The 24217-nt window shown below is 38.8% G+C and overlaps 1 protein-coding gene across 1 annotated transcript in view; it reads left to right on the forward strand.

Moving 5' to 3' along the window:
• The window catches only part of ZCCHC24 (zinc finger CCHC-type containing 24), a 103805-nt gene that overhangs the window by 5591 nt on the left and 73997 nt on the right, over positions 1–24217 (forward strand). Inside the window, exon 2 of the mRNA XM_056494862.1 lies at positions 10797–10997. Coding sequence (XP_056350837.1) covers positions 10797–10997 — 201 coding nt within the window. The remainder of the gene's footprint in view (positions 1–10796; positions 10998–24217) is intronic.

A 24217-nucleotide genomic window follows, 5' to 3' on the forward strand; every position in this document is an offset into this window, starting at 1 on the left:
TAACAACTATTCTGTTCCTAATTCCAATTGGACATATGCTTTAAAATTAAAAAAATCAGGGGTTTATGTCTATAAGCATTCTCTTTTGCTTGCTGTCCTTATCTCTGCAGCTGTGGCCTCCTGCTTTGCTACTTCTGTAGTCTTTGGAAAAACACCCACGTTTGCCAGGGAAATAAAAGCCCCATGTGTTAATATACTATAGGAAGTGGAGCCTGAAAGTAAGATCTATATCTTGTATAGAAAGTGTGAAATTCGAATTATTATCCAAATTACACTCTTCCATTTGTATCACCTAGGCTTTAGGCTTCTCTGTTGTCCAGGATAAAGTGTTTTGTTTGTGTTTTTGTAAGTGGACAGTACTGCACATAGCAGATACTCTTCTTACTCTTGACACTGAGGCTGAATTACCTAATAGCAATTTGATTGCAGGAAGAAACACACAAGAGCCAAATTTAGTTCACCAAAGAAAGTGTTCTAAATACAATTATGTTGCTTTTAATCTGACTTCCTTACCTAAGAAAATTCCCAGAAGTAAGAAGAAAATGTGTTGAATTTACTGCAACAGCCAGAGCCTCTTGTGTTGCATCCTTACCCACAGACTGCCCCTGCCCCAGCAAATGCTGCTGTAGCTCTGCAGCACACCTGCCCTACCTGGGGCTTTAACTAACTCAAACATGACTTCTACCTGGGCTTTAGTTTATTTACAGTGAAAATATTAGCCACCATAATAATCTGCAGCTACTTGCTTTCACATCATCATCACCATGCTTGGAAGGCTGGCAAAAACTAAAATACTAACTAGTGAAAGTAAATCAAGTCCTCAAGAAGAGGAATATTCTGCTTTAGTATTGATTTCTTTTTGATAGCTTAAAAAAAATAAAATCAAGCAATAGAAGATAGACCAATTATATTTATTATTCCTGATTAGCCGAAGATCATTCCCAATTCTTTTAAATTGCTTGGGATTTTGTATCTATGCAAACCCCTCATCGAGAGAAACACTGACATGCTTTTTCTGCCTCACAAATACACGCACATCTTGACAAAAACCTGTCAGGCAGTATATAGAGAAGAAGAACACACCAACCTATAATTGGAGGCAAAAGGATGTAGAATTCTTGTTACAATTTTATTTTATGCACAGAGCTTTCATTTACAGTTATTTTATGCGTTTACAGTGTCTTCCATGCCAAAGCACCCAAACAAAGGGGTGATGTAACTGTGTGTTGGGTAATGATTTTTCATCCACTCCTCTTTTGCTCTGCAGACACAGACTCAGTTATTCAGAACAGAAAAGGAAGATCCTTCTCCAGTGAACTGCTCAAATGATCAGACAACCAAGTCTGACTTGAATCAATATATTAATTTATGAAGTGTATGGAATGAATTAGTTAACCAAGATGTGTACTAAACTGCTTTTATCCCAAAGCAAATCCCTCCCTCCCCGCCAGGCCTGTTTGGTTTTGTTGTTTTGTTTGGGGGATTTTGTGTACTTGTACAAGATAGGTAACAAACAACTTGTAGTGATGGTCCTGTTACTTTGGTAATTGAGAACTAGAAGAAAAGATTGCATTTTACTGACAGATGCTAGGTTAGGATTAATGCCAAGGAAAGTTTTTTACATCAGAGTTGAAGTGCGCCATTAAAGGATTTTGAAACATGATTTAAGTGAAATTTAAATCTAAGACCAGAGAATCTTTTCCATGCTGCTTTGAGAAGCATGAAAAATAATGGCACAGTGCAGTTGCCAAAAGGTGCAGGCACAGATATTACAAAGCCAAATCATACAATTCTGGTAATACATATTTGCACAGAAATAAAAGCAACTGTGTCCTGTTACCCAAATTGGATGCATACATATAAATGCTACCTAAAAAGCAATACTGGTATCACCTTCCATTTTTCTGAACAGATTAATGAAATGTCACAATTAATACCTGTACCTCTCTCCAGTTTCTTTTCCCCAGAAAAGTTGCCGACAGCCTGATGCCTATTTTGCTACCCTCTGGAATTGTTTCTCCTCTTTTAGAAAGTCACAATGAAATGATTAAATTAAATGGAGAGAGTCTAAGTCTTTTCCTGGTTTACTTAGGTTCTGTGTGGGTTCCAGAGTAATTATAATAGATCAGACCAACTAATTAAATTTTACAAAGCTATTCAAATGTTACAGTAATGCTGATAATTCAGACAGACAGTATTTCATAAGTGTAAAAACTTGGATCTCTTCATTTTTCCTGCAGGTTGGCTCTTATTCTCCGAACCATAGCAAACAATTTGTGATTTACTAAAAGTAGAATTTAAAATTATAGACAGATCCACTTGAGGAAAACAGAATAAATGCAGGGTTACAAGTCCTAGGCTTTCTCCATGTCCCTGATTGTCTAGCCAGGCCAGCACAGCTGTGGGAAGTTTTGGTGGGTTTTAAGTTTTAATGTAGCACAGACATTACTTTCTGTCATATGTTTTGGTGTAAGCAAATAGTAACAAGTCCAATACTTTGACTTAGAGGAGTTTTAAAGAGTCTCATGCAGACCCTTTTTCTTAGCTTTTTCAAGTGCTGCCTGGTCTTCCAAGCCTGTTTCTTAAGAAATACATTTTGTGTTTCGACAAATTTAGTTTGAAGAATAGCAAATGCCCTCATGATCCAGGACTTGAGCTCATATGCAGAGATAAATTCCTGCTATATTAACTGGCCACCCACACCTACTCCCTGCATGTGGCAGGATTTGGTGTCTCTTTTCAATGAACACAAGTGCAATACCCTACGTAGAAGGATTGTGGGTACCTGGAAATCTGTATTTACATCTCATCCAGCTAACTGCTAACCAAGCAGACACTTTAAGGGGATCAGCTTGCTCTCATGGATTCTTCTTGCTTCTAGGAGTTCCAAGTACCTGAGTGAGTTTTGCAGGGGAGTTGCAGCCTGTATTTCTTCACACTAATGGAGCCTGCTAGGCAACTGTTTTGTAAGTAGTCATTAGGGCTGCGGTTGAAAGGAAAGCAAAGGATCAGTTGATGTACCCTGAAAATAGAGGACTAGCAAGAGTTTTTAAGAGGGTTTGAGCATCAATGATCCTGGAAATACAGAGGTGTTCTTATACAACCATCTTTCTCCAACATACATTGCAACTGAAATTAGTAGAATAATAGATTCATTCCTCTAACAGTCACAGCATGGGGAAAAAAAAAACCCTCAAATCTACTCTGAAAGATTTCTCAGTTGTTATTTTATAATTTATCTGAAGCAAATTGTGATGTTTTAGGTTTGCTTGCTGAGATCCCACTTCAAGCTGTGCTGTATCACAGTTGATTAAGAGGGTAGCTTTAAATGTAGAGAAAACTATCTAAAAGCCGGAGTCACAAAATGAAATTCCAGTAATAATTTATTTTCCTGGCTATATTCAATTTAACACAAGTTTTTGTCTTGCCGTGGGTGCAGGAGCTGGGGCCCTGCGAGGGGCCCGCTCTGGGCAGATGATGCATTGTTCTACCTCTGACAGCGACCTTAGCTTTGCCTCTTCTAAACTTTGGCAGCCACCGCAGCAGGTTCTGTGCCAAGAAGGCATTACTGAATGTAAATGATATAAACAAAACTGTCTCAGGCTTAGAGCTGTGTTTAACCCAAAATGGACATTTCTTAGCAAGACCTTTTATCGTACAAGAGCTGCACAGGAGGTAAATGCTTTCCTAAGTGGGCCTTGAACGGGCACATATCTATTTCCGGCTGTTATTTTTCTTGCGTTTGGAGTGTCAAAAGAGCTACCAAATGAGAGGAAACTCGACTCTTGTTTTTCAGACTGCAGGTCAGATTGAGACAAGATTTCCTGCAGGAAGCAGAGATGTTAACAGAAAGTGCAGGGATCAAAACACATCCACCCGTTTCTCCCCTCACTTCGTGGCCTGCTCCTCGCCGAGGGGCTGTTTTGGCAGTGCCAGGTGACAGTGGCACGGAGGGGCTGGCGGGGCCCATGGCCTCCCCAGGGTCAGGAGAGCCCGGGGCTCCTGGGGAATGGGTTACAGCAATTCACACCATCAATGGTCTCTGTTGTCCCTAACACAGGGCTCGTGTGTTAGAGCTTCTCTTTAACAGAAGTGGGCAGTTGTTGGGCATTCAGCAGATGAGAAGGCACCCCGCAGAACTTGGTGTGAGATTCAGAAAGTTGCTTCTAGACTGTATGCCTCTGACCAGAGCAAATCTCTGTCTTCTCCCACTTCTGCCTATAAAGGCCTTTTGTGAGGTCCCTGTACATTGTGAAACATGAGTAACCTCGCTGACATCCACACAAACCCTTCCCCGAGGATGAAATAAGGAGGATCACACTACTAGCAGAAAGCCAAAAGGCCTACCTGAGCTCCAGCAAGCCTGGAGTTGGTGACTGAGCAATTGCTGAGCTGTCAGCATAACTATACATTGTGCAGTACATAGGGAGCAGGATGTTTCTAAATTCTGGGAAACTCATTGAAAGCTCTGGGTCCAAGTGTTAAACACCAGCAGACCCAAAGGCGAGCTGGTGGCGTGTGCTGCTCTCCAGCCTTGCTGTGACTGAAGGCACACTCCAGTCCTGCACAGAGCAGTGTTTGCACCCACCTGTGTTGGCAGTCTCAGCACTCACAGCCTGAGCAGCCACAGCCAGCTGAGCTGTCAGGTCTGGAATAACTCGATTAGAGAGATCCGTATGCTGGATTGAAGATTCATCGCCCTTCAATGACTCCCTTCACAACCACAGGTCACCCTGCATTTGTGGCTGTCTCCTTCAGATACTGTTTCTGCAGAAGGAAAGGCCTAGTTCCATCTGTCTGAAAATATTTAGAAGTAGACCTTAGTGTTAGCAGTTTTACATAAAACATGTATTTGTCTAAAGTCCCCCACAGAAGAAGGATGAATTAAGCTATATTTGGCTAGCCTAACTAGCCAGGAATGCACTAAGGTTTACTTGGCTAATCTACATTTATCTGTGGTTTTATATGAGAACTTGAGTAATTCCGATTTTACTAAAAGTCAGGCCAAAGACTAGATTTTTTTGACAGCTGACTTAAGAGTTGACTTCAGAAGGAAACAGAAACCTGAGTCTTTTTTTTCTTGCTCCAGGCAAACATTTTCTTTACTGAGTGATGAGCTTGGCTTTCAGTTTTCCAATGATAAAATGTTACTGAACATACTCTTAAGCTGTTTTTTTGTAAAAGTAGCCAATTTATCAGACGAGCTAAAGCAGACACAAGCCATACAGGAGCAGTTTTTGAGGTTTTCCAGTTCAGCCTTGGTAATTAAACTTCTCTATTTCTTCTGGCTCAAATTAATACAACTAAATTTATTACAGTATTTTCATTTAATCCCTCTGTTTTCAGAAGGCTTTGGGGTTGGCCATAAACATTGTTGATGATCTTAAAAGTCTTTTCCAATCTAAACAATTCCATGATTCTATTCTGCGATTCTGCATTGGATGTTTTCTTTGGGGACAAAAACAGGGAACTGTTTTGACCAGTTATGAAGAGCTGAAGCACAGAGAAGTCACAGTTTTGAAGTGCTGTTCTCCAAACATGGTTGTCTTCTGGTGCAACTGTTGTGCTCTCACACATACTGCATGGCCCCGTGATGAAGCCCACATCAAAAGCAAGCCTTAGGACACTGGCAAATAAGACAGCTGTAGGCCCTCAGGTTAAGTTTTGTATATTACACATACTGAATTAGTGAATTACTGTTTGGGTAGCTCAGATTTCTCTCTCCTCCATGAAAGTAGTAACTCAGTGAGGGCAATGACTTTATTCTACTGTTTTATCTATGACATAGCACAGGGACCACTCAGTTCTTATCTTTGTGAAAATCCAAGCTGATAACTTTAGCACCTTTGCTAATGATTAGCATGGCTAGTCTGGTTACTGTCATGCAGACTGGAAAATATTTACAATATTTACCATTTACAGTGTATGAAAACCTTACTTTTTCCATAGTGATTACAGGGAAATCCAACTCCCTTTTCCTACAAACTTCAAGCTGCCATGGTGTCTGTTGACTTAAACTTAACTCTCTCCATTAAGACTGCTTTATTTTTGTTTGCTTTATTAGGTCAGCAGCATACTAATGCGAAAATAAATCATAAAAAAATCTTTGCTTTTCAATTCTGGACTATTTAATGTTGTGGAAGCATTTGTGACTGGACTAGGTTGTAGGAACATTGAAGTGCAATTCAGTACATTCAACTACTACAAATGAGGAGACACCCATAAGCACAAATCATAACTTCTAGAGCATCAAACAGATTAACTGGTGGATATGTTCATCTTTATCACTGCCTTAAGGGTCCAGCAACAAAAAACTGAATTTGGGGCAGAAACTGTTTTTTCTAGCTAGGCCTCTACTTTTCCAGTCCATGCCTAATAAGAAGATACCATTCACACATAAACAAGTTGCCATTGCTTATTAATAACAGCTAGTCTGGTAGATGCTCAGACACAAATGTCATAATTGAGAGGCTCTTGTGCTCTCTGGTCTCTCTTAAAAAAAATACCTTTATATGTAAAGCAATAGCTGTAAGTTCCAAAGGGAAATTTGCAAAGTGAGACTTGCCTCTGATTTGCTTCGATGTTTCATTGCATATTCACCACAGTTGTCTTTATTCTCAACATTATACCATTGCTAAAAAAGAGACTGAAGATATAAACCCAGTGTTTTGGGGTTTCTTTTTCTATCTCTTGACACATCAATCCCAAAAGATGTTTCTGAAAGACAGGGATGCAGCCGTGGGAATCAAGAGCGTTAGCCAATCATTCATATAACTTAGAGGTGAATTAGATACTGGAACTCCTGAGTCACTCATGTTATGTTACCTAACTGGAAATCAGAGTGAGGAAGCTATAGAAGACAATAGCTGCCTCTTGCACAAAGGACCACACTACAGATTACATGCCCTTTAACTGGAAACATTGGGCAAACAAATAACAAAGGGAACTTTTCCCAACACCGCCAACAGATACAGTTTAAAGATATATTCAGCAGAGAGGCTACCCTTGGAAAATAAAAACCAAGATTTTTAGTTTGGTTCACATTGAATTAAATCAATAAGTTTCATAGGAAGGAAAAAAACAAACAAACACAGAAACTTCTATTAACAGCTCAAACCTCCCACCAAGACTGTTTCTAAGTTTTACCACCAGGTTTCCCATCCCCCCAGTATAGCAAGATAAGGAAATCCTGAATTCATTGCAGCTGGGCTGATGAGCCTTGTAATTAGGACATGCAGTGTGGTCTTTCAGGCGCCTTGAGAGCACTAACCCTTTCATTGCCAAATCCTTTCTCTTCTGTTCATGCTCAAAATGAAACTCTGTTTGAGAGGTACTATTGTCTACCATTTAAAGAAATAGGTTGGCTTTGCTAGTGTTGCATTGTGAGCACAGAGCAGTCATTGCTTTTGGTGGAATTCATGAGAGGAGCGGTCTCCCTGCCACCTCCCAGATGAGTACTAATACACTTGAGACCAGAGTGAGTCAGAATACATTTCTTTCTTCCTCTCTATTTTCTGTTTGAGGCCATCAACACTCTCCTTGGCACTCTAATCACCCCCCCGGACATCCCCTTTTGGTGTGAAGCTAATTCAAAGTTTTTATTCAAAACCCTTCTTAAAAATCCTCTTTGCAGCAGTGCAAATGCTTAGTAAGGGCTGAATTGCCGTTCTGCTCAATTGAGTGCCCCAGAAAGGAAAAAAAAAAAAAACCAAAAAACAAACCAAAACTGTTTTATGTATCTCAGCAATATTCATTCACCCCTTGTCTTTTACAATGACAAAATGGAGTCAATCACCATTTCATCACATTCATTACAAGCCCTAAGCTTTCACTGTTTGATTCCAGAGGCTGGGATGAACTTTCCCATTACCACCCTTATTATATAACTTGGTTTTTGGGAATGGCTTATTTCCTCATCTCTTTCTGAAGAACTAGAGATTTCCAGAGCTAGGAACAGGATGTAGCACCATTTGTGCTGGTGCTCTTTATAGCAACTTTCAAGTGCCAGATTGATGTGTTTTTCACATTGAGTCAAACAGATTTAAGACCATTTTCCAGGTCAGATTGGCAGGAACTGCTCGATCAGTTTGCCTGACTATACCCAGAGGGATGGGCTGCACCTTGAGATCCTCTAGGCATTTTCCAAAGAAATGCATTGTTCTTCGAAGTACCAGTGACATCAGCAATGTCCATCTTCTCCTTTACTGTCATGTTCTGGGATGTTATATTTGTTTCTTCCTTTTTTAACACTGGGCCATAAGATGATTGTAGGGAAGTGTTTCCTGGTGCTGTATGTGAACTGAATGTTTTGCCATGTCCAGCTGTGGCATGCATTGCACAAGTGCCCTGCCAGCTGAAGCAGGTGGCCTCTTTTAGAGCTCTGTGCTACTCTTTGGGCATTGAACCATTGGTGGCTGCTAACAGTATGATTCAGCATCAGTGCAGCCCGTAGTCCCATGGGATCCTAGCCTTTGACATGGCTTCTGGCTGCCACGGTTGAAACAAAAGTTTGTGAAGGTTTACTGCCAGAGTGAGCCACCTTGTTTTTCAGTATTGACCTGAAACATGCCAGGAAGGGTTGTTGGAGGAGTGAGTTACATAATACCCAGCTGTGGTTCCAAATTGCTCCCTTTTAATGAGGGCAATAGCTCGGTGTAAAGGATGTGTAGGAAAGAAAACAGTCACCGCTGCATGGCATATGTCCAATTCAAAGCCCATTGTAGGCAGCACATAGATATGTTTTGGTTTGTTACTGGGCTGGTCCTGGGGGAAAAAATAGCAACCTTCTGATGGGCAGGAGTTATTCTACATCCCCAGAAGATATTCTAGATTTTGGCAATAGATAAAGAATTTTCGACTTCACACATTCTGTATCCATACTTTTACCCCTCTATAAAATTAGATATTAAGGAATTTGCAAAGTTACTAATGGTTGTAATGCAGGTGAAGTACTTTAAGAATCTCTTGGCAAGAGGATCTCTTGAAAAGTAAGATTTTATATTTTTCCAGGCGTATATAAGAGAAAGTGGCTTCTAGGGAGACAAGAACATCTTGAAGACCCTTAATTAATACTATTTTGGCATCCACAGCACTTCCCCTTCCTTTTCATAATTTGATGCCAAGAATTTCTCATTCCAATAGCATCCAATAAATCCTAGAAATAAATTCCATTGACCGTTGGAGGTATCTTTGGTTGCTTGATGGCTAAAGCAGCTAAAATCTTTTTATTCATTTTTTAAATTCCTTTTCCTTTTAAAATCTGTGGTTTTAACCCTTGAAACAAAGTGGCTGATTCTCCTCTCAGCCACATCATCTTGCACAGCACAGAACTATGCTACACAGGATGTTGTAGTCCCAGGCATATGTGAAGTCCCATGTGAGATCAGGTCCCACTCTGTGACCTCTTCAATTGATCCTGCTGCTGTGCACCAGTTTCAACTTTGCAAGAGGGGTCAGTGGAGTTCAGCTTGTTGTGTTTGACTACAGGGCAAGTGGGTGAAGCAGATTATTAGGCTGAATTTTTCTGTACAGTGTACACCATCTGTGGTGGGATGGAATTCAGGGATAGTTTGGTGTCACCCAGGTACTTGTACCTAGGGCTTTAATACATTTTTTGTATGCAACTGTCACCCAGAAAACACTGTGCAGGCACCTTGAGGTCTCTGAAAATAATTTAATTTCAATTTCAGATTTATTTCACAAACTCTAAATCAATTTCAGTGCATGTCTTCAAACATGTATAAACATATGAAAGCACATACAAATACCCTATTGAAATATTTTAATTCAATAGAATTAAAGCACAGAGGCACAGATTGGACCTCTTCTTACCTCACTTTTCCATAAGTCAGCAGTAATTTTCTGGTGTCAGGAGAATTACATGAGCATAGCATTGCAGACCTATGTGAAATGTGTCCCATCACGTGAGGATGGAAAGGACACTCAATAGTTGGTCCTATTTCTAGTGATTATGTTAATTTTTAAAAGAGTTTTAATTTTCTTTTTGAACTCCATTATGCAGTTTCTTTTGGACCTTAAGTGGTTAAAGTGAATTAATCCTTGTTATCTCCATTAGGGAAAATACCTATTTAGGTGTTGATGGGTTTCCTGCTGTTCTAAAACTACTGAATAGCAAATTAGGAGCTATTGATTTTGATTTGCAGATTAAGAGGGTGAAGATCCTATTGAGGTGAAGTACAAACCTAGGTATTTACTTTTATCAGGAAATGTTTAAATCACAGCAGGTTACCCCTTAGAAAATCCAAACCAGACGTAGATCTCAGTGCTTCTTGTTATTATTTGGACATGGGACCCTGTGTTGACTGTCTGATTAACCAGATTGGAAATTGGGAGTTACGCTGCATTTTTCTTGGAGTTCTTTTCCTTTCCTTTACTTCAGTATTCTTTGCGTAAGTAATTTTGGACACAAAAGGGTTCTGTTTTGTAAGCTGCTCTTTCAGCTTTTTGCCTGCATAATCTAACTGTACCATGAATGCATTAGGGTCAAACAGAAGAAAACAATCATTGCTTAGTGGAAAGGTTGGACTGAGAGAACCATAGCAAGCTCAATGGTTTTCTCAACAGTGGGGTGACCAGCTCCATTGCACTGCCACCATGAAACCTCTTTATTAATAGCCTGTATATTGCTCCCCTCAAATATGTAGCTGTGTTCCTAAGAAAAAAAAAAAATCACTTTTTTCCCCTGCTATTGTCATCTATCCCCTATTCAGATCTCCCTCAGATCAATCCTTAATACAGTACTATGTTGCATGTGACTTACTTGTTTTCTTTTGCAGGCTCTGAGCAGCAGTCTCTACAAGAGTGCATCCCCTTATGGCTCGCTTAATAACATTGTGGATGGGTTAAGCTCCCTCACCGAGCATTTCTCTGACCTATCCCTTTCTTCAGAAGCCAGAAAGCCCAGCAAGAGGCCACCTCCTAACTACCTGTGCCACCTCTGCTTTAACAAGGGACACTACATCAAAGACTGCCCCCAGGTAAGTAACTCATAATATTCTGGAAAAAATTGCATCAAGATTTTCTTTGTTCCTTGATTTAGAAAGACAGAATTTGACTGAAATACTTTAGAGTGAGTAACACTGAAGAAGTATCTTGACAAAGTGCCAAGCTAGCCATGTGTTCTTTTAATATATTCTTTATCACAATGCTGATGGACAAAGTACACTATTTCATTTGCCTTGCAAGTATTACAGAAGACATTTATCTAGACACAGGGCTAAGTAGATTCTGGTAACTTTAGAAATGGCTACTCTGTAATTTTCTGGCAGCACTCTTGTAGTCAGTTTGGGAATGCCTGTTAATATGACAAGTTACATTTGCTAAAGGAGATGAAATTGTTACATTCGAAGAGAACTGTGAATCAGTGTTGCAGTAACACAGTCTCCAGGTATTTTGGTTCAAAATCTTTTTTGCCCTACAGAAGTTTGCTGTTTTTCACAAAATGTGATAGTGTTTGATTCCTAGAACTTTTCTGTAGTGGCAAAACTGGCAATATTTATCTCCTTCAAGAAGAGGTATAAACCAGTGTGCACTAAAACCACTCACCAATCTATAATTTGTTTTTTTTTTTCTCTGAGGCTCCCAAGCATAGGTTTCTTAATTTTCTCAAGTTTCAGCTAGATGCAGTTGTGTTTCTGGCTTAAACTTCCACAATTTCAACAACATCCTATGTGAAGTCCCAAGGAAATTAAAATGCTGCCAATACTCTAAAAACACAGATGTGGACTTTACCAGCATTCACTTCATTATGACTTTAACCTCCCTGCCTCTTATTGTGTGACTTTCAGCAGAATTAGTCTGCATAAAATTAATTACAGTTAATATGCTATTGAGGATGTCAGACATTTATAAACCAAAATACAGGCAGAAAAACATCTGCCAGCAGAGCAAGGTCAGCATGAAATCAAGTCCAACATCAGATGAGCTTTGAGTGTATTCCTCTTGCTGTTATACATAAACTAACTATCACTTTCACTGTATATCTTTCATTAATTCTAATGAAAGCTCTGGAATTAAAGTATGTTTGCAGTCTTGGGTGTGGCACTTGAAAATATTCTTACTTGTTATTATTTTGATCTAGGTTGAGTAAGAATTTTCTTTAGGAAAAAAACCATGAAATTTTATTTGCTAGGAGATCCAAAGTACTCTGGTTTATATGCTTCAGTGTTTAATCTACTTAATTTAGCATATTACAGAAGAATGTAAAGATAGAGCCATGTAATAGCATGTGTTACTTAACAAGAGAATTGAAAGTCCAACTACTAAATATGTGGCAGAGTGAGAAACTGCTGGACTGGGGGTAGATGGCTGTGCTTTGCCAGGCTGTGTAAGAAACCAAATGAGTGCAACAGGTCTCTTGACAATCAGTATGAGCAAGCTGCAGCTCACACAGATGGTCCCAAGTGAATGTGTCAGTGTTGGAGCAGTAATGCATTGTTTATTTCATAGGTATTTTTATGGTTTGAGGCACTGGGGATTAAACATGTTAATAAAAATTGAAGATACACACAAAGAAATCCAGGCGATTATGAACAATTAAGGATTGTGTAGGAACACAAATTCTCTTACATTGCATGCCCTGTATAATTTTTTTTTCAGATCTCATTTGTAAAGTCTTCAATTTCTCTGTGAACCAGGAAGTGTGAAGACTTCCTACTGGCACACTCTGTGACTATCCTGTGAGTTTGGGAGGGATGAGTAAAGGAACACAGGACAGGGAAACATCTGCTTGCTCACCACGTGCAGTCTATGGTTACAGGCAGCCATATCATATAGCCCCTTCTGAAAACTGATCAGGTTTTACTTGGGAAGCATTTCAGTATTTTGCCCTTGCTGCTGCTGCTGTGGGAAGCTGCTCCAGTACTCAGTCCTCTCCTAACTAAAAATCTTCCAATTTCTAGGATGAGTGTAACTCACGGCTACTTTATAGTCATTTGTTCTCCTGCCAACATTGTCCTCCACTGAAATAGCTCTTATCCCTCCCTGGTGTTTATCTCAGGATGTATTAATAGACTGCAATCATATCCTCTCTCAGCATTCAATCATATCCTCTCTCAAAATTCTTTCTGTAGGACTAACCAAGCCAGGTTTTCTCAGTTTCTTCACAAAAAGTATGAGAGGCCTTCTATTCCCCTGTCCTTCTCATGGCTGCTGTCTTGTGCTGTTCATCTCCTTGCATGTGCACAACAACACACTCAGAGCAGAGTTTGTCAGTGCCTTCTGCTGTGTGTGTACATTTCTGTTTATGTTAGTTAAGGGACAGGTGATATGAAATAGATTCTGCTTAACTGGAGATTTCTTCTAAGCACAGGCAAGTGCTTTCTGGTTTAATCAGCAAGTGCTTTCTTGAGAAAAAGAAGAATTAAGCATTCACAGAAACATACACACTTTCCTTTTGTTATCTGAGTTTGAGAACAGTTCTAAAGAGGATGATCCTTTGTACACAAGTTACGTTCAAAACCTTGAAAACCTTGTGCTCAGGAAGGGAGCACCAATGGCAGCATCAGGCTTTTGTCAAAGTCCTCATTTGTTACCACTGCTTTTGACAATAACTGATTTCTTAATTCGAGCATTATATGCAGTGCTTAATATCTTAGGTTTTGATGCTTAATTTTGCTAATGCTGTCAAAAATAAAAGTTGTTTAGTAAATCCTACAAAAAAAAAGGGTTGTAGCTGTGTGTTTTTAAAGTACTTAGACCTGGATAGAGAAAGAAGAAAAACAAATCTGGACAAAATGTGTATCAGTAAATCATACAGTGTTTTTCTTTTGTTTTCATGAAACTGCCTAATAAGAAACACATTTTGAAATTGAGTGTTTTCTGAAGTTTTTTCTGCATAGCAAAGAAATTGTGTAACAACTTTAGGACTTAATATCCTCCCTTAATTCTGCCTGTTACTACCACTGAAAAGATACATTCTTTTTCTGTTGTTGTAAAAGTTGATGAAAAGGCATGTATCAGTTCAGATTTTTATCTTAAGTGGTGATCACAATGCACGAGGTTAAATGATTATAAACAAAAAGTGCCAGCTTTAGTATTTAAGTACCTCAGGTATCTGCAATTTGTCTAATATTGTATCCACAACTATCTGTTTGAAAATTAAAATTGGATTTAGCAGACTTCTATTATTTTGCCATGTAGTTTGTGTCATACATAGTGGTAGAAAGTGTATTTTTCTGTTCAAGAAACTACCAGAAATATGAGCAATGTTATGATTGTGATTCATCATTTCCAATTTGCCTGGATTTGCAAAAAGCTGTTTGTTGCAATTATGCCTATAAAAAACCCAGCACTTATCTTTAGTATAATCTTTATAGCATACCTACATTTTTTCCAGAATTAATCTGTGAGTTTCAGTGGCTTAGACAATAACATCTTAGTGATACTTCTCTGATGTTCTGCACATATAGAATTCTCATTGACTTGAGTCAATTGAAAAATGTGTAGAGAATAAAGGTTAAAAGCAGTGTTCTTAATATAGCACTGCTCTTAAATTATTGTTGACAGAGCCATAAAAAATAAACAAGATCTTTCTCTTTAAATAGCAAGGAAGGTAAGGAATGAGAGTACTTTTCCTATCTGCTTTACTAATGGTTGATTGCATGATATATAAATTTATATGTATGTATATAGATCTGTCAAAACTTTGTATACTTATTTGTGTAGCCAAAGGTACTGTGCCTATGCCTGGTGACCATAGGGTTTTTTCCCCCTTACCAGGACAAAACCAATGAGTTCTGGGCCAGTAATATTAAAGATATATGATTCTTTATGGCATTTTTTAATATGCCAGGTGTAGAAATTATTAGAAGACCTTTTAAAAAAAGTTACATTGTCTCTCTTCACCTATTGTCCCTATACCTTAATTTTAAAATCCTATAAAATATAAACAGTGAGTTCCTTTTTACCAAGTATGGCTAGTACAATGTGAATTTTGCTCCTTTAAATTGTAAGAATGTTATTGACATGACTACTCTTCCATGATATCATCAATCTAAACTCAGACCTATCATATTAAGTTTAATATGCAAAACGTATAGAATAATGGGGTATGTTTTAGATACAGTCTATGTGGACATTTGTAAATAAAACACCTAGTTCACATTCTAAGATGTTGCTGAGTGATCGAACCCTTGCCATTTTTCAAAAATCTACTTAGGAAAGTAAATACACAAATCCTAGGTCTCATTTATTGCTTATGTCATTCCAGTTGTTCATTTAATAAGCAGCAACAGAAGTCCAAGCTTGGAGCTCCTGCAAAGCATCTCTATATTCAGAATGTTCAAACTGCTCTACCTGGTGTTTCTGCCAAGCACCAGTTCCATCTACTGTCTCTGTTCTAACTGTATTCAAATACTGTGCCAGTGCCAAGCTCGTTGAAAAAACTTTCTGACAATTCCTGTAAATTTCTGCACAGGCAAGGAACCTCATGATGATGTGGTGTGGAAATAAAATGAGCAAATATCACTGTTCTGCAATCAGGTTCCCATGCAGTGCCACTATTTATCCCAGTTTCTGGGAGGCAGAGGAATGTTGCACAGTGTGTTTCCCAATTTTCATTGTACTTACAGAGGAAAATGCCATGTGTATGCTCACAGAAGTACAGACATAGCTGCAGACATATATGTAATGGGAAACTGTGAGTCTCTTTCTGCACTGCATGTTTAAATCTGTGGCTGCAATGCATGGCATGGTCCATATGAATGTGGCCAACAGTGATCTTTGAAGCAGATCCTGTAAAACTGAAATGCCTTGAGAACACAAACTCAAGTCAATGGGAGCAGTAGGTAACTGCTGTGGCTGCTTGAGTTTGCATAGATTTGCTTTTGTGGTTTCATGCAGGATGTGGAAGAAATCAGTGTCAAGCTGAGTTTAGTCCTTTCTTCCTAGTCCATGGCTTGGTGTGCCAGATCACGCTGCCCTGAAGCTGTCCCTCCCTGTGGTCAGATAGAGTGGATCTTTGGCAGCAGAACTGCCTCAGCAGGCAGCTACTTGGCTGCAGCAGTGGAGCAGCTCTCATGCCTGGAACATTCATCTGATTTGTCTTGTGCCTTGTGGTTGAGCAAGGATCTCAAAGGTGAATAACATTTAAGGAATTCACAGCTGGGATTTCTCCAGGTACCACAGGCTGACTAAGATGGCAATGAGGAACAAACTAGCATCTCTACAAAGTTGGAAAAAATTTAACTTTCTGTTTTTTAGCTCAGAAATCTTAATTTTTTTTTAAAAAAGCAAAACAAACACAAACTTCTTGGAATTTATCTTCCTTTTAAAGTAAAGGCGAGATTTCAGAGAGCTCTGGAATTAAAGGAGATCACAGGCCTTAGAAAATCCTAACATTCTCTCTGAAAGTGTTTTTGACAGTTGCTACATTTTACATTTTATAGTAGGTTTTTGGATATTGTGTGACAGCCTCCAAATAAATTTGTCCTTTCTCTTTTGAATGGAGTGAAATATCATTATTGCTACTCAGTTACAAGATGAGAGGTTAATCTCCCCATTCTTGGAGGAATCTGACACCATGTATGGGCTCAATTTTTCAGGTGCACAATAGTTTCTGATCAGAGTATACTTGGTGGCATTTAATCTGGTACAGTCTCTCTTATTTATGATCCAATTCTGTTGGTCTAGAGAGTTCCTGAAGTATCCCTGATATAAATAAAGGAGTATTTGAATCACCAAAATTAGTATTCTTCTTGCAGAGGTAAAGATGAAAATATGGGACACAATAAAACAGAACAACAGCTAAACTTACATCTGGTACAGAAGCACTGGTGTTACTAAGATCAGTGCTGAGAACTTGTATTACAAGGAGGAAAAAGGTGTTCAATCTCTGCTATAGTTTTCAAACTATGTGTGGCACTCCACAAAAAAAGTCTATATGTCTAGTCCCTTCATTTTCTAGCTTTGAAATGCATTTACATTCTTCACCTACATATAGTTCTATAAGAAATTGTAGCTTTTAGGTGCAAATTCTGCAAATACTTATGGCACATATTAAAATTCCACATTACAAGATATGGATGAATGTGAGGCTCTGAGGAGTCCTCTATATACGCAACATGCTAATTTAATGTATTCCTATTTTTCATTGAGTACCTGCATTAAACTACTGTAGATAATTTGGACTTGGCTAAGGTTTTTTAATTTTTTTTTGTCACATGGAGTATACTACAAAATTTATTGTAGGCTATTATTTTTTGTTCTGATAAGCTTGAACTTAGCTCTGCCAAGTTTCTCAGCATTTCTGAGGTTAGCTGAATATATTTTTTCAGATAATTTCTACTTTTATTATGAAGACTTGCAGAAATCTTGTAACCAAAGTATAGTGGGCTATAAATTGGCCACATCCATCTTACCTCTGAAAATGTAAGCTGTTTAAGGGTCTGAAAGATCAAAAAATAGCCATTGTGTGCTGTTTTGGAAATTCTCAATAAGCTGTGCATGTCATGGATTCAACCCATTTATCAGAGGCAAATAACTCAGGCAGCTGTACATGAGTAGAAGGGATCTGAAGAGCCCTGTTTTGAGAGCATGTTCCTAAAGTTCTTGTTTTAAAGCTGTCTATAGTATGTGGCATTTATCTCCAGTTATTGATGAACTGTGTGCTTGAAAAGAAGATACTGAACCCTAACACACTGAAGTAAGAACAGTTGGATAGTGAAAAAGAATACAGAAAATACCTAGTAAACTGTGTCTGTGCCCCTTTCCTGTCTAGCACAGTACTTGACATTACATTCCCAAAAGTCTGGAAGCCCAGCCAAACCCAAGCTCCTCCTTCAGGCCCATGACTAAGCCATTATTACTGTGGTTCAGTCTTTATATACTAACATGAGTTCAAATGGGTTTTTTTAATCCCTGTGGGAAATGCAGTGCAAACAGAGGTGATAAAGGCAAATACTCTAAGAGAGCAGTGCTTGCTGGGTCTTTGCAGTGGCCCTGGAGTGGAGTCCCAGGTCCTGTGTGATTGTTACCAATGAGCTGTGTGGCAGATGTTGGATCATCCACCACAGAACAGGATTTCATTTCATTGAGATTTTCCAACTCCTTTTTATTCATCTTTGAATCTCATTTGTATATTCACTACCTAGATAATTTCAAGCCTACTGGCAACTAGCTACAAGGTGGATATCAGGAAATCCACCAGATATCACTGTTTAAATTCAAAACCATAAGGATACCCAGCATTTAATGTCAATAAGGTTTCAGCACTGATAAAGCCTCCTCGGGCTCCAGGATGGGCAAAGAAATTCAGGGTAAAGTGGAGGGGAGAAAAATCAGTTTGGGGTTTCTGAAAGATGACTTGTGTAGAAAGGCTGAAGAACTAGTGTTGCTTTTCCAATAAAAAGTCACATAAAAATTTACAAATATGTCAAAAGCCTCACATGAAGGACACAGTTTGTTTTCCACAGCCACAAGTAATGAGTCCAGTACTGGATTTCAGCTGGGCTGCTATGACTTTGAAGCCTTGAGGTAGTGTGCTCCTGATCATTGGAGGACTTTCAGAACAGTGTAAACATAAGTCAAGATTTGCACTCGTGATCCTGTCCAGGGAAAAGAGAGGAGAACATCCCAAAGCACCTCCCAGCCTTGTGTTTCTGCTATTGCATATCTGCATGCTAATATTACAATTCACTATCATAATTTATATTTAAAAGCCATGCACAATAAATGAGATCCAAATCCCATGCAAGTCACTAAGGGGCTTTTATAAAATCCTTTGAAGTAGACTGAGTTATTAGCTATTGCACTGGTCTAACTATGAACTCTGTTTACTAACAATTTAGTATTTGCTTAGTTTGCAGTAAAACTGCTGATAAACCATAATTAGGTGTTTGGCTTTGAAATTAGTACTGAGAGCATTCCTTTTGAGGGGGAAGGTAAGGTCTGGTTTCCAGCTCTCCACAAGTTGATTTATAGATAAGGTAAAGAGAGAACTACCAGGTCAAACCACACTGGTTTATCAATTCCTCATTTGCACTGATAAGAAGTGAATAATGGAAAATTAAGTGATTCATTTTTTCTCACTTCATAAAAGTATTTTGGTTTAGTGAAATATAGGTTGTGGAATTTCCATTCATGCTTGGAAGTGTTCGAGGTCTGACTGGACAAAGTCATAATAAACCTGACCTGAGATCAGTGTTGGTCCTTTGGATTTGGTGTCTTGCCAATGCCCTCATCAAATTTAATCATAAGGTGATTTATGAAAATTAACTAAATTTTCATGCTCTGCAATAAAAGATCACAGTTCTTCAAGATCTCTGTCTCCCAGCTCTAATATCTTCCCTAATCCTTCCTCACTGTGCTTTTAAATAAAATACTCTTGCAAAATACTATACTGCTAAAGCATAAAATTAGAAGCAAACAGGCATTTATTACAACATCAAATACAGAAAAAGGCCCCCCTAAATTTACCACCTATCAAAATGTCCATGCACAAACACTTTCTGTAAAAAGGTAGCTTCATTGAATCTATATTTAAAAAATTGCTCAATTTTTTTTTTTTCCAAATGAATATTCCCTAGGAAAATATGTTTTAACAAGTTCTTCAGCTGAAAAAGCAAAAGTTGAAGCAAACACCTGAAGTGGAAGCTTTTCACTTTGTAATGGCTTGAATTTGTTTTGCAAGAATTTGTTTGGAAATGTTTCAAAAGCTTAATTTACCCAAAATGAACATTTATATCCTAATTTTTCTTGTTTGAAATTCCAAAAATTTTAACATCTGCTAAATGTATAAATATTCCAACTTCCTTTCCCAGTTTTAAAAGAACCTTGTTTCCCTGTTTCTCAAAAGTGAAAATGTATTTTCTGATAAGCCAATTACAGAAGGCCTTCAAGGTCTGAGCGAGGCTGGGATGGTGCCATGGAAATAGGAAATGCTCTGGCTGTTGGGGAGAAGGTGACTGTCAGGGCTGTGAACTGCTGTTCTCTCCCTCCCTTTTCCTTTTAAGTTGCTGTCCAGAGGAGGAAGCTGGCAAACAGCAGAAGCAGTGAGCGAGAGCAAATGGCTGAAGGCACATCAGCAGTTTCTGCTCCAGCAGCCAGCAGTGCAGCTCAGCCCCTCCTTGCTTTCCTGCTGGTCCCAGGACAGTCAGAAGATTGTGAGGGCACAAATCCAACCAAGGGGGCCCCTCTCATTTTCCTGCTGTCAGCATGTACCAGGCAATCCCTCCCATTGTATCACTTCCCTCAAGAAATTAAGATACTAAATGGAAGTTAATCCCCATTCCATTTCCCTGGTGTAGCACAAGTACTGGTGGGATTCTACTGTATCTGGCTTGTATCAATAAATGTAGAAGGAGCCTTATATATTTGGATATGTCTCCTTTCATAGCTGTAGAAGGTCTACTATGAGATGTGAACAGAGTTTCTCAGGTAACTGTTGTCATCTGTGCCTGATATCTGATATCTACAGTCCTTCAGACTGCTTGAGACAGAGAGAAGCATGAGAAGGCAGCACTGCATGGATCAGGAACACGAGACTTGCTGTGCTGATACAGGGAATGTCAGCTTCACAGACATGAGGCTTGGGGTAAACTTAGTGTAAGCTTCATTCCTTAACATTTTATATCTTATACTATAATTTATCAGTCATGCTACTGATAGAACGTGGCTATTTAAAGAGGCGTTTTGCAGGTTTGTACAAGGTTTTTTTTAAGACAAAAAAATTCAAAGAAAAGGTTTTAAGACTTTTTTTTTCCTCATTTGGCAGGAAAGCTAAAATGTTTGTATAGTAATTAGAGAAAACAAAGAATAAGCCTTTTATTTCAGAGCCTGGTCAGTGCCAAATTACTAGCTGAAGCAGTAAAGCCCATATACAGGCACTTAAGTTGAAACATTTGGGGATTTTAGCAGCAACAGCAGACATTTTGGAAATGACATAGTCTTGATAACTAGTTTATCCTCAGATTTCTGACTGATTTTCCACAAGAAACATGCTACTCTTTGTTTCTAACTCATTTCCTGACTGTGCATAAATGTGCAGAGGAGTACAGCAACACTTTCTGAGATCATCTGTGTTATCAAGCCCTGTAAATAATTATTTTTTCATTTCAGAGAGAAATAACACATTTCAACTTGTCTTTGACACAGTCTCAAGCTATAATCTTGGAAATGAGTACAGAGTAACCCTGAACATTTCCCAGGCACAAAGGTTTCACATACAGAATACTGGTTTCAAGTTAATTTCTAATTTTAAACCACATTGCAGGTGTGCAGCTATAGTTAAAACTCTGAAACAGCCCAGGTGCACACTCAGCCCTCCCAAGCACTGCCCTGTCAGTTTTATAGTTTAAGGAAAGGAGACCCTGAGTAGGCTTCATGAGAGCTGAGAGAGCTTCTGAGATGATTTTATACAGAAGTCATGTTTCTCTTATTCCCAAACTCCTGATTACACAGTTGAAAAAATCAGAAAAGCAAAAAGTGGGGAAGAGAAAGGCTCCTTTCAAATAAATGGCAAACAAGAAGGCTTTCCTAGAAGATCAAAGGAGATTCATCATTTAAGTAGAAAGGTGGCTTTGATTTAAATAATTTTTAAAAACAAAATGTAATACTAGTCATTCCAGACCTGCATTTGTATTTCCTCTTCTTTCTATTTCTTCTATAGTAAGTTGAACCTCAGCTACTTAAAACAGACTTCTGTAAACTCTAGTTAAGGGGATTTAACAGATCAGAATAAAAAGACAAACCTCATTGCTGTCTTCATAAGTTTTCTCAAAAATCATGAAAAAAATCCTTTCATTATGTTAGCTGTCCCAAGGCCAGATTCTCTGCACTTTATGTGAGGATAAACCAGCACCAAAATGGTTGCAGTGGCTTTTGTGCTGCACTTGCCACTGGTCAAAGTGTTTGCACAAAACATGAGAAAGAGGAAAATCGAATCAAGCCCATGAATTGTCCAGTTTCCTTGAAAAGAATTACTTGTTTAAATAAAGAGCCTTGTCCCTATCCTGAGGTGTGTGATGGGAAGTACATATTTACCTGCATATCACCTGCCACAGGCATATACTTTTCTCAGGAAAGGTGGTATCCATATCTCCTGAGGTAGCACAGAGTGCTGTTACACATCTGAATCTAACCATACTGTGGTTTTACAGATGCTAGTCATTTTTGCATTAGTGACTCAAAATTTCTATCCATTTTTAGCTAATATAAGTATATGACAGTTGTATCCTATGTGAAGTCACATGGTGTAGGTGAAGCCCTTGAAGGGATAGAGACCTGTCTCAATCTGTGTGAAGTTTTCTTGAGGTGGCTTGCAGGGGAGTGTCAAAGCCTGACTTCCATGTTTTTGTTCAGCTTTTTTTCTTTCAGCTTTTCTCCAATATCTGTAATCACACTGCCCTCTCAGCTTTTTACCATTTTGTAATTCTGCTAGATTCCTTATCCTCGACTCATCTGATTTTCTAAAACATGACCAAAAGCTTCTTGTCAATCCCTCTTTCCCTGTGTGACCCAGACACAAATGATACTTAGAGTCTCCAGTTTTCTTAGAGCCATAGGAGACAGGGCTGTGTGACTAGATAGTGTGACACTCGAGGTCTGGGAGCCAGATGTCCTGCACTGGGAGGGAGAAGAAGGATAAAGTAGGTTGTAAAGGTGGATATTTTATGCCAGCACTATAAGCTTTAGCAAATAAGATGAGCTTTTTCAGTCATCCAGAGGTTGTTGGCATAGCACCATGTACAGCACAGACAGAGTTACTGCTTCTATTGCTATTTCTGCTGTTCTGCAGTGAAAGCTATGCTTATTAGTAACAGTCTGACTTTTCAGCCACTGCTTACACTCTGCTTAAACTTTAAAAAATTGCTCTCTCTTGCTGCTGTTGTTTACAGAAGTCTCCTAAGCAGCAAGCCTTAACTGTAATTTTATGGTTGGTTTGTGATAAATTATTTCCTTTCATACCCTATTGAATTTATTTAAATAGAAGGTAGGAGACACTACAAACTTACAAAGTAGTGGTACTAACATGAAACTAATGGAAAGGTTTGGTTGGGGTCTTTTTATATACTGACATATATAAGTAAGTAATACAATGCTTTCCTCTATAGGTGCTTGAGGTAGAATATATTCAATATTAGTGGGTACAGCTAATAAGGCTGTAGTGTTTGTGCTGAGATCACAACATGACTCACATGTTGTGTTTATTTGCAAAGTTGGAGAAGGAGCATTTTTTTTTTAGCATTAACGTAATTTTAACTCTCATCTGCTTTCTTCTGAGCTCCCATTCCTGATTCAGCACGCATGAGTCTGCTAATGAAATCCAGATGTCAGACGAAAAAACAATAAGCTCTCCCACCCTTCTGGTGGATCGGGTTTCTCAGAGAATGGAAAAAAAAAGAAGCAGGAAAGATTCCTAGAATGTCTGAAACTTTAGATTTCAGTGTGTGTTCAGAGAGCAGAGGGCAGCAGGGGGATGGTTTGAAGGTAAAATTGATAGCAAGTCAAGATTCTTGGTGCAAAAGTGAGAAGAAATTGAGTGATTATGTTATCAGTTACTCTGAGCCCTAAACAGATCTAGTGTATCCCAAAGTCAGTGCTACTACTGAAGAATTACTGATTAGTGAAATAATTCATTAATAACAAATATAAGTGGTGTCTTCTGTACTTCCAATAACCGTAGGATGCATCAGGGTTTGTTTTGACTCTGAGGCGTCTTTTTGTAGGCACATGTGAGCATTGCAAGCTTTCCTCATTTAACTATATTTTACTTAAGTCACGAAGAGCTGCTTTGCTGCAAGAAGTTTCCTTTGTGACAGAAAGCAGAGTGTTTGACAGAAGTGGCCTCTTCTCAGTGGCTGCACCTCTCCTAGATCTGTCTAAATATGGAACCTGCAGACCTGGGCATGTTCTGCCTCTGCTGCAGGCCACTGGCCAGGCTACTTCTGATGCAAAAGTCCTGTAATCCTACTTGTTGAGATGTAATCTGTAGATTTAGGATTTTAAAATGCCACAGCTTTGCATCTTTCAGTATTGCACTGTTTTCTGTGGAACACTGTGATTAGACCTGTTATGATAGAGATAAATCTTGCAACCATCAAATGGCACAGTTACTCATGGATGCTGCTCAGTAATAGTTTAGCATCTGCACAGGCTCCAGAGCTCTCTGCTGTCAGACTCAACAGAGCTTTTGAAATTTGTGCCTCTACAAAAAGGGAGCTGCTCTGTAACTACAGGCCCTTCAAAGTACACATTCACT

Source organism: Oenanthe melanoleuca, chromosome 6 (genome assembly GCF_029582105.1).
Source record: "Oenanthe melanoleuca isolate GR-GAL-2019-014 chromosome 6, OMel1.0, whole genome shotgun sequence".
Taxonomy (NCBI): domain Eukaryota; kingdom Metazoa; phylum Chordata; class Aves; order Passeriformes; family Muscicapidae; genus Oenanthe; species Oenanthe melanoleuca.